Source organism: Nanorana parkeri, unplaced genomic scaffold (genome assembly GCF_000935625.1).
Source record: "Nanorana parkeri isolate BGI_ZX_2015 unplaced genomic scaffold, ASM93562v1 scaffold795, whole genome shotgun sequence".
NCBI lineage: Eukaryota > Metazoa > Chordata > Amphibia > Anura > Dicroglossidae > Nanorana > Nanorana parkeri.
Window position 1 is genome coordinate 233,089 of NW_017307063.1, and position 16,342 is coordinate 249,430.

Consider the following 16,342-nt stretch of genomic DNA (forward strand, 5'->3'; position numbering starts at 1 on the left):
TGTTATATAAAGTATTGCTGGGGTGTGTAGTCCTCTATAGCCTGTGCCATTCTGCATTGCTGTAAATATTAGGGTTGCACCGATATAACGGATATCGGCCGGAAATGGCACTTTTGGCTAAATGCCGAAAGTGCAATTTTTCTGCTGATACATCGGCGCATCCCGGCTTTCTTTGCTCCTGCTGGGCGTTGCTCTGTGACCCAGCGGGGAGGAGAGAAAGTGACAGCCTGCCGAGCGCTGCGGGAGGAAAGCGCTGTGTTTGCGGGTTTTTTTTTTGGGGGGGGGGCAAAAGAAAATCTTGCACCAGGGCCCTTTGTTCCTTAGGTCCGCCACTGTGATTGACAGCTGGCTTCTGCTTACCCCCTCCCCTGACTGTCCCTCCAATGAGCACTGGAGGACCAGAGGAACAGAGAGCAGAGGGAGGAATCCTGAAGAGTGCATTTTACTCTCCCAATACTTTTCCATTAATATATAAATACTGTGAATAAAGATTCACATCTATAGTCTATTATTATACTATTGTAGGTGTGTGGATAACTTTGATATTCTTACCTGATGGCCACATTTAAGGCACAGCCATACTTCAGTTGGGGCTAAAGGCTCTCCATCCTTCATCCTCCTCTCTTTAACACAATCTAAACATAAGGACCACACATTTTGTGATACTGCTCTTTTGACCTGGTTTACATCCACTGCTTGGCTAACATGATGGCAAGTAAGACCTGTAAAATGAATAGTATAATTTTTACAATTCTTGCATTATTTACCTATGTAACTTATGCTTTTATAATGTATTATTTAGTTCAAATGAAAGCGTAATCCTGTATTTTATAGTAAAACAGTGGATTCTTTTGAAAATCCTGAGCTGCGAGAATGTGCCAGAGCCCCTGCCGTAACCCACATTTTCCAAGAACATGCTTTATTTCTGACCTAATAATCCTCACAGGACCTCCAGTGACAATAGGACCTCCAGTGCAACCAAAGGCCCCTGCTTCATTATTCAAAAATAGAGATTAGTAAGATGAGTTCAGCAAACCAGGATTTGACCCATGTATTGCAAATTTGTTAAGAGGGGTGCAAAAAGATTGTCCCGTTTTCAAATCCTGATTACCTTCCTCCAGCTCCCCTGTACTTTTCTTTCAAACAAATTTTAGATAATAATTTAATCCTGTTACTTAGATAAAACCTATTACTCCTAGCCTCCAACAAGGGAAGTATAAGCCCCAAATAAACACTAATTTTCCGATTTCCTTTAGATCGTTTGCCTTTGTACTCATATGATAGTTAAGTGTCAACATACAATAATATATTATATTGTACCAAACGATTATTATATATATTATGGATATATACTGTGTACCATTGGTGTTATATTGGGGGGAGCTCTAGTGCGACCCCCCTAGGCTTGCAAGAGGGCAGCACAATAGATTTGTTTTTGTAAATGTAATATCATTATTTGTAAAAATGGTATTAATAAGATATTCAATAGGATGGGAGGGATTTTAAGTCAATGGGGGGTGAGGGATGTCTGTCAGCATGGGTGGGGAGGGGAGACAGCTGGAGACGCATGACTGTCAGAAGGCGATGAGGCAGCTAGTGGGTGGCACGGCGGTCGGGGAGGGATGTCTACCAGTAAGGCAGCGAGGCGGAGATTATGTTAGGGCAGGGGCAACTGGCAAGGTTGAGGTTTAGGAAGACTGCCAGTTTGGGGTACAGACAAGGGAAAAAGGCCCCTTTCACATGGGCTGATCAGGAGAGGATTCCGGCTAAATAGATTTCTGATCCGTCTGTTTCTCCGGGCACGGCCAGAGCCGGGGGTAACTGGGTGTTTATACACGGCTGCTCATAGACTTGCATTGGGCATCCGATCGTGTGAAAGGAGCGTTAGGAGTCTGGAGAGCGATATCTGTCAGCAAGGGGGTGAGATGTCCTATGTTAGCATTTTGTCAAGGGTGGAAACCACCTCTCTCTCTGAGGTAGCCCTCACAAAGCTGACTGTGGCCTGCTCCCTGCTCATACTCCAGACCTAATCTAAGCAGTGTACCTCTGGAGAGAAGAGGAGTGACAATGCAGGCCACACATACACTGGCACAACTGTACCTCCTCTTCCTTCATTTTGTTGGGCTAAGATTCCCCTATAACATGCCACTTACAAGAAACACTGATCCACCTTTCAGATACCCCGGGCAGCAGCATAAAGAAGCAGTCAGGACTCTGTGGATATGCCAGACACAGGATGAGTAGAGCATTAATAAGATTACTAGGGAGCTGGAAGAGCAGCAGTAGGTAGACAGTGTATTGTGTGTGCGGGTACATTTAGACATTGGTGGGGAGTCAGACAGAATAGGATGCCAGAGTACTATGTTGACCCATCCTGCTATAGAGTGCTCTAAGTGAGCACTCTATAGCAGCTTAGAAAGTGCAGAAGCTGATCGTTTTAATGCCTGGGCTTACTGCCGGACCTCGGCTGCTAGTGATAGCTAGCAATGAAAAAATTATAACCTCTGGGAAAGTATGACATCTGAAAGAGCTGAAAAATCATGATGCACAGACACAGCAGTCTCCACTGATTTTAACACATTATGGAACAAATAAAGTAAGCACCAAGGAGCACTCATCAGAAGACACACTAAGACAGGGGCCTCAAAATAGCATGTAGCCCGCAGCCAACTGGCAAGTCAGGCACGTGGTCGTGGACTGTGTACCTGACTTGTGGGAACAGCCAAGCAGTCTGCACCTGTCAGATGCAGACCGCATAGCTGCTCCTGTCAGTGCAGGTGTTCTATTGAAACGGTCAAACCATTAAAATCTCCAATCACGTCACTTCCAGTCATTTGCCAGCAGGAGATTTTGACGAGATGCCGTTAGACTGTAGAACAGAAAGACTAGAGGAGCTCTGTACAGCCGCATTTTCACAATACTCAGCAGTTGGCAAACTCGATGAGTCTTCTGGTAGCTGGGATGTTGTGGACGTATGCGCACTGACAGCTGTTGTAGAACTTAACGAGTATTGTGAAAATGCTATGCACATATGCGAACCCCGGCTGTACAGAGCTCCTAGCTCCTGCACTCTTTCTGTTCACCGGTAGTGATGTGATTGGAGATTTCGACGAGTTGGCCATTTGAATAGAACACCGGTGTTCTATCAAAATGGCCAACACGTCAAGATCTCCAACTTGTTACGTCACGTCCAGTGCCTTGCCAGGAAGGGATTTCAACGAGATGGCCCTGGTGCACGTGTGCTAGCCGTGGCAGTGTCAGAATTCTCGTTGAGTTCTCCAATTCCCTTCAGTGCACCTGCGCAGCTTCACAATCCTTGTCAAGTTCTCCAAATCCCGCCAGTGCGCATACATAGTTACATTTTATTTTGAAGTATGAAATTGGCAAGTGGCACCCATGAGAGCAGAAAATGTGTCCAGCAGCCCCCAAGTAAATTGAGTTTGAAACCCTGCACTAAGAGCTGCCGCTCTTAGTGCATTACTCATTGTCTGAATAATAATAATAATCATACCAACAATGTCATCTGAGGAATCCTCATCTGGTGTTCGTTTTGTTCTTCTACTCCTCCTCGTCTTTTCAGGACCTGACCAGGGTGATGGCTCTTTTACCCTCATTTGCAACTTGAAAACAAAGAAGAACAATTTATTAGATAGTGAAGTACACTATTTGTTCAAGTGATTCTAAGATTTGTGGATTGGCTGTCCTGCTGACAAGACTGTAACTAAACAATACCCTCTTAATCCTGCAGACTAGAAAGCATCTCTGGGGAGGGGCAAGTGATTCTCAGCGGCAGCCATTACGGACTATTGCAGAAGCCAATGGCCTGCTCCAACATATTGTAGCAGCCATAGTACTTCGGAGTCAGTCTCATTCCTATATATAATACCATTGTATCATTCAACCTCCCTGCAAAATATTGATTAGTCCTTACCTGTTCTTTCATTAGAGTTCAACATATAGCTAAACAATTACCAACATATTGCCTTATTTAGAAATAGAAAAACAGCCTTGAGTATATATACAGTGAGGAAAATAATGATTTGATCCCCTGCAGATTTTGTAAGTTTGCCCACTTACAAATAAATGAAAGGTCTATAATTTGTATCCTATGTGTATTTTAAATGATAGAGACAGAATATCAACCAAAAATCCAGAAAAAAAAACCACATGATACAAATGTTATAGGAGGAATGGGGGGAGAATTACTTTGAAAGGACTACTTTTGCTTGAAAGGAAAACTTAATTCTACTATTCTTTAGTATCTATTCTCCATGTGGTCTACTAAAATGTCTTATAAACAAGTGCGCCAGTTATTGTGTTGCTCCCGTATTTCTCTAATCTACTCTCCCCTCTATATATATATGTGTTCCTATTCTTCGTAAGGTCTCTTAAATACCTTCCAAACTTAATACATTAACCATTCTTATATATACAGACCTTTCTAGATCTGTGTTGCTCTTTCACCTTCCCCCAATATTAGTCCCCATTTCCCTACCCTCCCTTCCTCCAGAAGACATTCTTCCCTCCTCTCTATTCTGCCATTCATACAGGTCAAAGTTCTAAGTTAATATGTTAAACATCTATCCAGAGATCGTACTTTACCATTGGCCATAAATTCATTACCCATCTGTGGGTTCATGTTTTCATCTTCTCTTTATCTTTGCCTTAGCTCTTTCATATGTTCCTCAGTCTGTCTATAACTTACCCGTTTTCCCCAGATCTTATTGAAACTATCCTGTCTATCTGTATCCCTTGCACTTAATTCCTTCATATATCTTATTTCTTCCATTGAGCTGATCCAGTTCTCTAAGGTTGGTATCATTGATTTCAATCCCCGCGATATACAAACTCTTGCTGCGGTCAGTGCAAATCTTAGGATATTGCTATTTCAAATAGACTCCCCGAACGACTGCAATTTAGGACAGCTCCAGCAAACATGCAAGTACGTTCCCTCCTCTAGGGTACATCTCCAGCATCTATCGGATATCTCTGTGTTTATATGTTTCATACCCTCTGGGCACGTGTACCATCTAGATACTATTTTATAATTTTTTTCTTGGTGAAATGTAGATATAACCGAGCTATGTGTCATATTAAATATTCTTCCCCACTCTTTATCCGATATTTCTCTCTGCATATCCTGTTCCCATCTTTTCATAAATTTAGTATGTCCCTTATCGTCCTCTTCCCTCAGTATGCCATATACCCCTGATAAGGCATGATAAATATTGATTAGTCCTTACCTGTTCTTTCATTAGAGTTCAACATATAGCTAAACAATTACCAACATATTGCCTTATTTAGAAATAGAAAAACAGCCTTGAGTATATATACAGTGAGGAAAATAATGATTTGATCCCCTGCAGATTTTGTAAGTTTGCCCACTTACAAATAAATGAAAGGTCTATAATTTGTATCCTATGTGTATTTTAAATGATAGAGACAGAATATCAACCAAAAATCCAGAAAAAAAAACCACATGATACAAATGTTATAAATTAAGTTGCAGTTCAGTGAGTAAAATAAGTATTTGATCCCCTACCAACCAACAATAATTCTGGCTCCCACAGACTGGTAATGTGGTACACAGATCCGTCCTGTCAATTTAAGGAGGTGCTCCTAACAACAACTTGTTATGTATATAAAATACACCTGTCCATTTTCATTCGTTTTGAAAAAAAATGTCTAGCCTGCCCGATAGACAAAATTCAGACAGTTATACAATAATTGCGGTCATGCACTTCCCATCAATTGGCCGATTAACGGACAAAACTGATCGAAGGAGTGGGCTGGAAAAAATTATAGCATGCAGAGTTTTAGTAGAAAGGCTTTTACAAAGCAGGACTTGGCCAAAATTCAAGCAGTGTGCGGCCCTGTCAGAACCCCTGCATTTTACAAAAGACTACTTTTCAATCGACTTTTGGTGATGGAACCAGGCTAAAAACTCTCATCCAAACAGTGACTGCAGCCACCCTTGGGTATTCTCACAACCCAGCAGAGACGATTCCTCCATCCACACTGTTAACGTGGATGGGAGAATCAAGCTTGTTCTCCGCAGGATGAACAAAACAAAAAAAACTATTATGTGTACCGGAAGTCTCTTTTGCCAGAAAAACTCTTTTGCCTGTCTGCTAGCAAATTTTTGTTAGCGGTCCATGTACAGACTTGGCCTGCTCCCAACACCTGTAACATGTCAAGAATGGAGCTGGGTGTTCAGACAATATAACTAGAGTGCATGTGCAGGTGTTAAATCATCACTGGCTTCCCAATGGGTGAAGTAAGAAGACACCAGACCCATAAGAAGAGCCAAAGAAGATGGCAATATCAGCGACGGAGCTCAGTTCTCACATCACTAGGGCTGAGCAGACCCAGAGGTAAGTACACCATAAAATGCATGTGTGCTGTGCACACTTACACATTATGTTGCATGCTGCTGACTAAGTTAGAGCAATGGAAGAAGAATTTTATGGATGTAAATGTTTTACAGACAACACATCAAATGTAATCACTTGACAGACCACTGCATGCAATTTTTATGCAGGATCTTTCTGCCTGCAAGATCCTGTGTAGAGAACGCTATTTTATAATGCCCATGTGTATGAGCTCTAGGGGTTATTCACATGTGTGCAGAGGGCTGTACAGCGTGCAAATCAATGACAGGATGAGGCTGTACACTGTTAAAATCAGATCCGAGCATGTACAGGTTCCGATGTACACCCCTGGATACATGTACAGTTCTTCACGCCCATGTGAGGGGGCCCTAAAGGTTGAAGTGCAACTACAGCCGAAACTTTTTTTAGTTTTGGATAGGGTAGAAAGGGATTAGATCACTTGTCAGGTTTTTATTGCTGCCTGTGTCCCCATTAGGGAGATTCACCTTATTTGTCCTGGTGAACGTTATCACTGAAAGTAAAAGAAAATCCCACATTTTGGGCTGTCATCAGAACAGGAATAGATGGGTGATCTTCCACTGGAGACACTAGTCCTGGTAATCCTGCTGACCACCTAGGATTGCCCTCACTTCCTGTTGTGGCTATTGCACAGAAAGTGAAGGGAAATCTCCTCAATGGGACACAGAGGGCAAAAGAAAAAAGCCGACAAGGGTTATGGCCCTTCCTTATGTTGAGTATACAGGGTTAAAATTTCGAACTACCTACATCGATTTCAGAACGTTTGTTTAACTTTTTAATCGTTGATGTGGTGAAAACGATGATTGAGTTTGACCGCAGTGGCGAAAAAATTTGAAGGAGAATGTTGGAATGTTTACAAAATTCTAACAGTGAGTGTGGTTTTTGTTCAGCAAACTCCATTCATTCCAAAATCAAATGTTAAATAAAAGCGTCAAAGTCAAACGAAATTTTGAACGGCAATAGCCAAGTCTCTGATGGTATTATCAAATGTTTTGACCGGATTGTTTGTATGAACGTTCATGATAGTCATTTTGGTGTCATCCACTCTGAAAAGTCAAGCACTCGGCCAAGGGCTAAGAGCCCGACAGCTACACGAGAGAGGAGGGGACCTGGCAGAAAACCTTAGCTGGATGAACGTCCCATCCTCTCTTTGCACGTAGTGACATCACGTGTGACATAATGACGTGTGCACTGGATGACACCACCACAAAATCAGCCACGGAAATGTCCCAGCTGCAGATGATTGGGTCGGAAGAGAGATGTGTCATTGATGAGTTTGCGCAAAGTAATTTTCCACCCGAGTCACTGACCTAAAAGAAGTATGCAGACTCTAGAACCTTGGTTCCCAACTGGTGGGTCGTGACCCCCTGTTCAGATATTCACCGCATGCCTTCCACTTTTCTAGGTAAGAGGCTCCTCAACCTCCCCCTAGCGCAGCACTGTCAGTTCTCACACCAAGCAGCCATTCAGAATTTGCTGCCCGGTGCCAAATGTCATCGTGAGGTGGGGTGGGCTGCAAGTATGGCCACGAGGGAGCTCCATCCATATGTGCATTGCTTACAGCTCTCTCGTGTGACCTGTAGAGGTGCCTGGACTGGAATGAGGTCACATTCTGGCTCTTGGCACCTCTACAAGGGAACGCAAGAGAGCTGTACCCGCAATGCACATATGGATGGAGCTCCGTCACAGCACAGGAGCCCACCTTGGACCCCAAGCTGAGGATCCGCTCCAGTTCTCATAAGTTAGGGAGACTGTTGGATCTTAAAAAAAGAACAAAAATTAAAAATGTTTTTGGTGCGTGTATATATGAGAATGAGTGTAAGAGATTGTGTCTGTGGTTGTGTGCGTCTGTCATTGTTTTTGAGGGCCCGTTCACACTAGGACAGTGCATTAATCACACAGTCCCGTGCGATTAATGCACCTTACCACGCAATCGCACCTACCACGCATTCTGGTGTGGGAGGTGTGTTGCTTTGCCATTCATGTGAATGGCACCCCTAACGCACCTCCCACCCACAGTTCGGCCGCCCCGGAACACACGGTACCGCATTCCCGTGCATTCCATTGCAGTGAGACTTGGGTCTTGACTTAATGACCGAGGACAAATGTGGGTCCTGAGGTTACACAGGTTGAGAACCACTGTCTTAGAAGGACTTTCTAGATTTGCACAAAGTAATGTGCAAATCTAGCCAGGCAACTGGAACCTTCAGAACTACAGCAATAACAGCCTCCCTTGTACATTGGGTAACACAGCCGGCTGCCAAGTGCATTGCTGTTAGTGACTAGTATCCAATAGAAAATAAAGAAAAGTATAGAATTAAATCACTGACCATGTGAGCGGAGTCTCCACTGTAAACTACAGTGCCAAATACAGGGTCCTAGCAGCAAGGAAGTGGAGCCAGGCTGCAGCAATAGCACGGTTACACTGGCTGTGATTTGGGGTGCTGCCTCGACCCCGGTATCTCAGTAGTGGTTATGGGACAAGGTGAATACATTATATATATATACACACACACACTACTCACCAAGCAGCAGCACAGCGGCTGTATCCTGTCACTCACCCCCCACCCACGTGTCCCTCTGCTACTGCAGCAACACACAACTACGGAAGCCTGCAAGTCCTAAACTCCTCACTCATTTCAGCTCACTGTCATTCCTATACACAACGCTAAAACAGGCATTGAGCCCACAGCTTAGTGTGACACAGTACATGGGGAGATGTGTGGGAACAGTACTCCAAGAACATCCTACTATGACAATGGTCCCAGTGGGGAGAAGAAACTGGTGTTGTGTAGTTAACAGTGGAGAAGTAATTTCCGGTGATGTCCCCCCTCCTCTACATAGAAGGAGGCGGTGGTGGTGTGTGTGTGTGCGCGCAGATTTCCGGCTGTGTGTGATAGAGGTGACACTGGTGACCGGTGTACAATGGCCGTGTGGCTGGGACGCTTGTGTGTATCGTTGAGGACAGTATGTGGCTCTGGAGGTGGAATGCCCAGGATCGGAGCGGGGGCACATCGTGGTGAGATGGAACTCTGTGTACACTAGGGGGGAATCGATACAAAGTGGCTGAGACATCGGCTGCCTTTGCCCACGCCAATCCATCAGCTTATAGCTTTCTTTTTTTCTTTAATTGTGAAAGCTGATTGGCTGTTTGTCTCAGACACTTTTTATGAAAGTCACTTTTGGAATCCTGTTGCTGGTGTAAAAGTGGAAGTAAAGGGGCCCTTCAAAAAAGGGGGGGGGGACCCCTGAAGCTTTTACCCTGCATTCACACCTGCAAATTCTGTGAACATGCGTCACGTTCGCTCATGCGAGTGTTCGTTTTGCCGCAAAACCCCATTTAGTTCAGTGGGGCCTGCATGCGTGACAAACGTTTGTGTGTGTGTTTTCATGCAAGCAAAACGCAGAGCAAAAATGCCTATCTTCCTGGATGCACTTGGGGAGCCATTAGAAATTATGTGCGTTTCCATGAACGTGCACATGAAAACGTACGCTTTGGCGCGCATTCACGGAACGTGCAGGCCTAGCTAGGACTCCTCCCCCCTTCCCTTCGTTAGCTGACGGAGCCACTTGGGGAAGGAGTCCGGTGACGTCGATGTCCGTGACGTCACCGGATCTCCGCCGTGACTCCCGGAAGCCGGCGGAGAGGTGAGTATTTTCATTAGCGATCAAAAAAATTTTAATCGATCAAAAAGATTGATTAATCGAAAAATTTATTGTTAATTTGCACAGCCCTAGAAAAAAAAATACTGGATCCATCAAAGGATACATCACAAGCAGAGCATGCTGTACCAGTGTGGTGCTATGCCTTCTGTGCTGAGTGAGGCATCCCCCAACCCACCATAGCTTCACCCCTGTCCCACCGAAGCTCCGCCCCCAGCTCGCTAACCTAGCTGTGTGGCAAGGAGCAAGGGAGGAGCCTCCCTGTCCCTCACTTGTTCATCGCTGGTGAGGAATTGAGATCACTGGTTTGTTTGTTTTTTGATTGGACAGCTTGGACCAATGGCGCTTTGCCATTGGTCCAAGTCATCCACAGAGCTCACACCTCTAACGCAGAGTAGAGGCTGCAAGAGCTTTTGCCTTACTAGGTTAAGTTACACAGGCAGTGGGGAAGCCTGCTGCTGTGTAACCTAACTACCCGTCAAAAGCCGGATGCAGCGCCGCCTGTAATTAACAGGCAGCGCTCCGTCCATGACAGGTTACACAGCATGGAGGCTTTCCCTGCTGTGTAACCTGTAACAAGCCGATCTGAATGGTGAAAAAGCTGTCAGCTTCAGATATGAAGCGGACATCTTTTTTCTTAATACTAGGTGAGGCTTTGCCTCCCCTGACCGCACGTCTCAGTGCTGTACAACCATTCTTTATTTTCCTAAACATGTCTTTAGAAAATTCTATGATTTGGTAATATTCTGTATTTTATTTAAAAAGCACCTTTTGTTAATATAACACTTGCATTGAATTCTTTTCAGCATTAAGCCCAAGATGGCCCATGGTTCGCCATTTATCTGTTAGTCCTGGCTTGGTTATTAAATACGAGGAGCTGAAAGACTTGATGAAGAATGATGGAGTTGTTCTTATTGATGTTCGGGAACCCTGGGAAACGAAAGAATATGGAATTATTAAGGGATCAGTAAATATTCCATGTAAGTAATATGAACATTGAAATGGACGGGCCTACTTCCCATATGTTGAACTGATATTTAGTTTAGATCATTGTCAGTATTGCTTTCTGCTTTTTCTGCCCAGCTCCTTAATCACATTTGCAGGAGGGTAGAAAGTAAATAAGTCATTTGGATATAAAAAGGAGTCATTGTGGCTATTTTAAAAGGATTGAAAAGGGCAGTTTCCTAGACCGAGGACAGGCTGGCCATCATGCACGTTTTAGAAGCCGGGCATGGCCAGCAAAGTTGTAAATAAATTAATAAGGGGGGATTTATCAAAACTAGAGGGGACAGAATCTGGAGCAGCTGTCCATAGTAACCAGTTAAAGAAGAACTCCAGGAAGTTTTTGTTTTCATTATTTATTAACCCTTGCAGTTGGGGCTACCCCCACACTGCAAGGGTTAAGTGCTCGTTTGTGTCTAGGTGTTAACATAACAAAGATATACTCACCCAAAGCTCAGAGGCAGGCATCTGTCAGGGTGCTCCCTCCAGACTGTCCCCTTCTCCACAGCACTTTGAAATCTTCCTCAGTGTCTTCACGTCTATGCACAGTCTATATAGACGTGATGATTTACTGGACCATAGTCTGCTGCAGATGAGGGGGGAGAGACATTTCAGCGACCTATTTAAGAAGCCTGCACGGAGGTTTGGGTGAGTATATCCCGGTTTTCTTTCTTAACCTAGACACAAAGAGGCAGTTAACCTTTGCAGTGTGGGGGTAGCCCCACTGCAAAGGTTAATTTAAAAAAATTATTATTATTATACAGGATTTATATAGCGCCAATAGTTTGCACAGCGCTTTACAATATAAGGAAGACATTACAGTCACAATACAATTTAAGACAAGATGGTAAGGAGGGCCCTGCCCGTGAGGGCTTACAATCTAAAAGGGAGGGGCAAGTGATACATGAGGAGGTAGCTGCGCGGGGATGATTGTTTGAGAAAGTGATTGTTCAGTGGTTAGGTTGAGGTGGGATAGGCTTCCCTGAAGAGATGAGTCTTAAGGGATCGCCTAAAGGCAGTCAGTGTAGGAGATAGACGGACAGGTTGGGGTAGAGAGTTCCATAGAATGGGAGACACTCTAGTGAAGTCCTGGAGGCGAGCATGGGAGGAGTTGATGATGGAGCTGGAAAGCAGGAGGTCTTGTGAAGAGCGGAGGGGAAAGAGGGGAGGGAAAGATTCCAGTAGAGAGGGAGAGATTGAAAATGTGGGTAAGAGAGTGTAGGATAGAGTATGAAGGTGACCGAAGTAGTGGTGAGGGAACAGGGTCCAGGGGGCAAGTGGTGAGGTGGGTGTCAGAGAGAAGCTTTGTAACCTCCTCTGTGGTGACCGGGTCAAAAGAGGAGAGTGACAAGTGTGATGGTGGGTCTGGTACATGAATAGGGGAAGGGGGCTGCACAGTGGCGATCTGATCCTGAATTGTATCTATTTTGTTTTTGAAATGAGTGGCAATGTCCTGGGCAGTCAGCGAGTTATTGGGTGGTGGCGGTGGGGGACATAGTAGAGAGTTAAAAGTGGAAAAGAGTTGACGAGGTTTAGATGAGAGTGTGTTAATGAGAGTAACAAAATAAGTCTGTTTGGCAGCACGGAGGAAGGAATTATATTTTAGGAGGGCAGCTTTGTACAGGGTGAAGTCTCTGGAGTTCTGCTTTTAAGCTTTGAAAATGAAAGAGAGAAGCATGGTCGCCATGCACAGCTGCTCCAGATTCTTTCTGCTCCAGTTTTGATAAATCACCCTCATAGCCCCCACCATTATCCATTCAGTAGAGTTTTCCTGCAACAAAATGTCTCCAAAAAGGCTTGGTGTGGTTCTCTATATTACCTGGTGCGGTTTTCTGTATAGGGCAGGCAGTTTAGACTTCATAAGTTCAAGTTATTAAGCAAAGGCATTCACCATGCATTGTACACACTTGGGTCATTCCCAACATCTCTCTAAAGGTGCCTATACACTGTACGATTATCGTATGAGAATCGCTGGAAATCCCGCGATCGCACGATAATTGCAAAGTGTATGGAAGGCATGCGACCGTTTCTACTGTACGGTCGCACGTCTTCTGCCGAACATGCAGGCTGGAAAACCTGCCGCGAATCGTACGATTCTCGGCGAGTTAGTGTCCTTGTGAGGGTTGTAAAGTGTATGGCCACCTTAAGATGCGTGAATGGTTTGGGTGTCGGGGAAAATGTACATCATCGGTAGCCACCAATGGCCGTAAAGGACTTCCGAGAACCTGGAAGTGTTGGCAACAAAGATTGATCCAACAGCGCTGGAGAAGGGCACACTTGTATGCTGTGCATAATGTACTTGCATATTGGAGCAAAACCAAAAAAACTACAATGTGGGTTACGTCTGCTTTAAATGCTATACTTGGAACTAAAAATAAGCAATACTACAATCAATCAGTTATTCGGTTTGTATCAAATATACAGTATTTACAGGAGAACCACAAATGCGGCCCGTGACATGACCAAAGGGCCTCATATAATATTCAGTGAATGTAATGCTACAGAAAGCTGTCAAACTACGGACATGCATCCGGAGATTGTCAAAGACTATGCTAAAACTGTCCTTTTTATGTTGCATGATCAGCTTTCATTCCAGGTACAGTATATTGTTATAGTGCCATTGAGAATTTATGTATTAAAAAAAATCTTAGTTGAGCCTTTTTTTTTTCTTCCACATATTTATTTTCCTAATATTTTGTTATTTAGTGGGTGATCTACAAGCTGCACTACAACTGTCCCCCAAGGAATTTGAAGCAAAATATCATGTAAAGCTTCCCGAAAAATCCAACACTGTAGTGTTCTCTTGCCTGGCTGGGATTCGAAGTGGTAGAGCTTTGGAAGTAGCGACGTCACTGGGTTACAGTCGGTAAGCAGATCAGTGGTTTTAAAATTTAATTGGAACTCTTGGCTCTGCAATTTTAAATTGAGCATGTGCCCAAATTATGCACACTAAACTACGGTATTTGAATATTCTCAACCAGCAGTAGAAGAACTTTAAAACAAGCTCCCATTCATCTCCTGTATCTATAGACATTGTGAAGAAATTCATTTTAAAAGTTCACAACACAGGTACTGTGTTTTTTTTACTATAAGAAGACCTTTTCATGCTGCCAGCCCTCTAATGTAAACAATATGTAAGTGTTTCTAAGCTGTTAGAAACTGACAAACTCAACATTACAGCCTCTGTTGTGATCTTTGAGAATTAATAACAGTAAAACCAGCAAGACAGGTGACTTGTTTTAGAGAAGCATCAAACTCTCAAACATGTTTTCAATAATGCATCCAGAATCAAATATAAATTGCCCAGCAAATCCTGTGCATACATTTTTGCCCGACCAGTTAGTCATTGAGGGGGATTTTCAAAACTGGAGCAGCTTTCCAGGGCAACCAGCTTCTTGCTTTCATTTTCAAATCTTAAGTCAAGAAACTGAAGAGAGAAACTGGAGCAGTTGCCATAGGCAACTGCTCCAGTTTCCATAAATCCCCCCCCCATTATGTTTTTTTAACAGCTGCCTCCAACCCTCTCAGGTCTAATTTCCTAAACTTCCTGTCCAGTACAAGATCACATGGGACAGCACAGTCTCCAGCAACCCTCCATTTGCCAGCTTGGAGAATGGAGGAAGGAGTCGTTTGCCTTGCTATTGAGTACGAAGACGGTTTACATTTTTCGGTACTTGCCGATACCAAGTACCGGTGCCGTGTGCCCAGATTATTAGGAAGTCGGGCGGCGGATCATTATCTGCCACCCAGCTTCCTAGCGAAAGAACACTGGCTTCACATGCCAAGGCTTCCTGATTGATCAGGAAGCCAGGCTGCCTAGCAACAGGTGAAGCTGGCTTCCTAGTCAATCAGGAAGCCAGGTAGCATGTCGTGACCCGCCTCCCTGATTGGCTAGGAAGACGGTGTCACTTGTTGATAGGTAGCGTGGCTTCCTGACCAATCAGAAAGCCAGGACGCGCGTCATGACATGCGCCAGGCTTTAATTGGTTAGAAAGCCAGGCTGCCTAACAACCAGTGAAGCTGGCTTCCTAGCCAATCGAGGAGGCGAGTCATAACCCACCACCCGGCTTCCTGATTTGAAAGGAAGTCAGCTCTACGCTCCCTCGGCACTTGCGTTCAGAGGGAGAAGTTCCGATGTCAGAGGTAAGTATCGGAGCATTTGGGAAGGTACTGATTCAGAAGCTCGTAGCTTGTCAGCAAGCAGCTGTCCAGACCTAGATCTGCCCACTGCTTTTTGGTTTGACATCCCTGCCTAAGTTGCTAAAATCCACTATGAGCTGCAATGTCTGGGAGGGGGATTGTGTGAAAACACAAACGCAGGAGAATTTACCTCAGAAGGTGAAGGAAGTTTTTAGTTTACTTTATTAGACTTGTGCAGTAACTGGATGTGGGACTTGTTTAGACTGTCATACAGTAGTCTTTAGTTGTACTTTAAATCAAGGTCCAATCGAAATTGTGTTGCAAGTATGCCTTTTGTAAAAATAATACTATGCTAGTAAGCAAATTAAAATGTTAAGCATACTTCAAACTCTAAATTTTATGTAATGTGTTTTTTGTTTTTTTTTTAAACTAACGTGTAATGTCTCTTCTCTTTAGGATCCATCATTATTCAGGAGGCTTTGAGGAATGGGCTAGGCATGAAGTGACAGAAAAACCACAATGAGCCAGAGCTTAATAGAGCATTCACTATAATAACTACTTAAGATACACAATCTTCATACTATTAGTGTCACAGAGAGCATATTGCATTTTGGTTTTGTTTGGATATGTGTAGCAAAAGATATATGATTGTAAGTTCTAAATGCTCTTCCACTATAACACTGGTTTGTGCCTCAGAATGACCAAAGAGCATATTTCATTGATGGTTTGTTATATGCCCTTAATGAAAGCATGCTTCTTGTGACTTTCATGGTGAGGGGTGATTTTTATGTATTCCTTGTATAGCATTACCATATTCCTCTCAATATAGTTTTTTGTTTGTTTTTAGAAAGCATAAAGGTATCCTTTTTTATGCTGCCCGTGCTTTGCCAGTGAGCAGTTTCCAGCTATGTTATCAGTCAGTGTACTCCTTATAAAAACACAAATGTGTCTTCTCAACAACTTGTGAAAAAGAAGGATGAAAGTTCTTTCAGGATTCAGGTTTCTCTGCTATCGCTAAACAAGTTGAGGTTGGGTGAGCAAATTTAGTTGTGATTTCTGCTTCAACTTTCCTCCTTCTGCTTCCAAGAGCTTGCACAGTTCTTAAAAAAACATGTGTGTTGCAAAGT

General features: G+C 43.7%; 2 protein-coding genes across 2 annotated transcripts in view; one reads left to right on the top strand and one right to left on the bottom strand.

Moving 5' to 3' along the window:
* Positions 1 to 8,970, bottom strand: part of USP45 (ubiquitin specific peptidase 45) — a 116,778-nt gene extending 107,808 nt beyond the window's left edge. Inside the window, exons 1-3 of the mRNA XM_018564919.1 lie at positions 8,936 to 8,970; positions 3,512 to 3,620; positions 553 to 722 (exon numbers count right to left, since the gene is read on the bottom strand). Coding sequence (XP_018420421.1) covers positions 553 to 722; positions 3,512 to 3,614 — 273 coding nt within the window. The 5' untranslated portion in view covers positions 3,615 to 3,620; positions 8,936 to 8,970. The remainder of the gene's footprint in view (positions 1 to 552; positions 723 to 3,511; positions 3,621 to 8,935) is intronic.
* Positions 6,316 to 15,785, top strand: TSTD3 (thiosulfate sulfurtransferase (rhodanese)-like domain containing 3). The gene is made up of 6 exons (XM_018564917.1): positions 6,316 to 6,374; positions 7,571 to 7,695; positions 9,379 to 9,429; positions 10,880 to 11,053; positions 13,782 to 13,941; positions 15,672 to 15,785. The coding sequence occupies exons 1-6, from the start codon at positions 6,316 to 6,318 to the stop codon at positions 15,736 to 15,738; spliced, it is 636 nt and encodes a 211-aa protein (XP_018420419.1). The 3' UTR covers positions 15,739 to 15,785.
* The last annotated feature ends 557 nt before the right edge of the window (positions 15,786 to 16,342 follow it).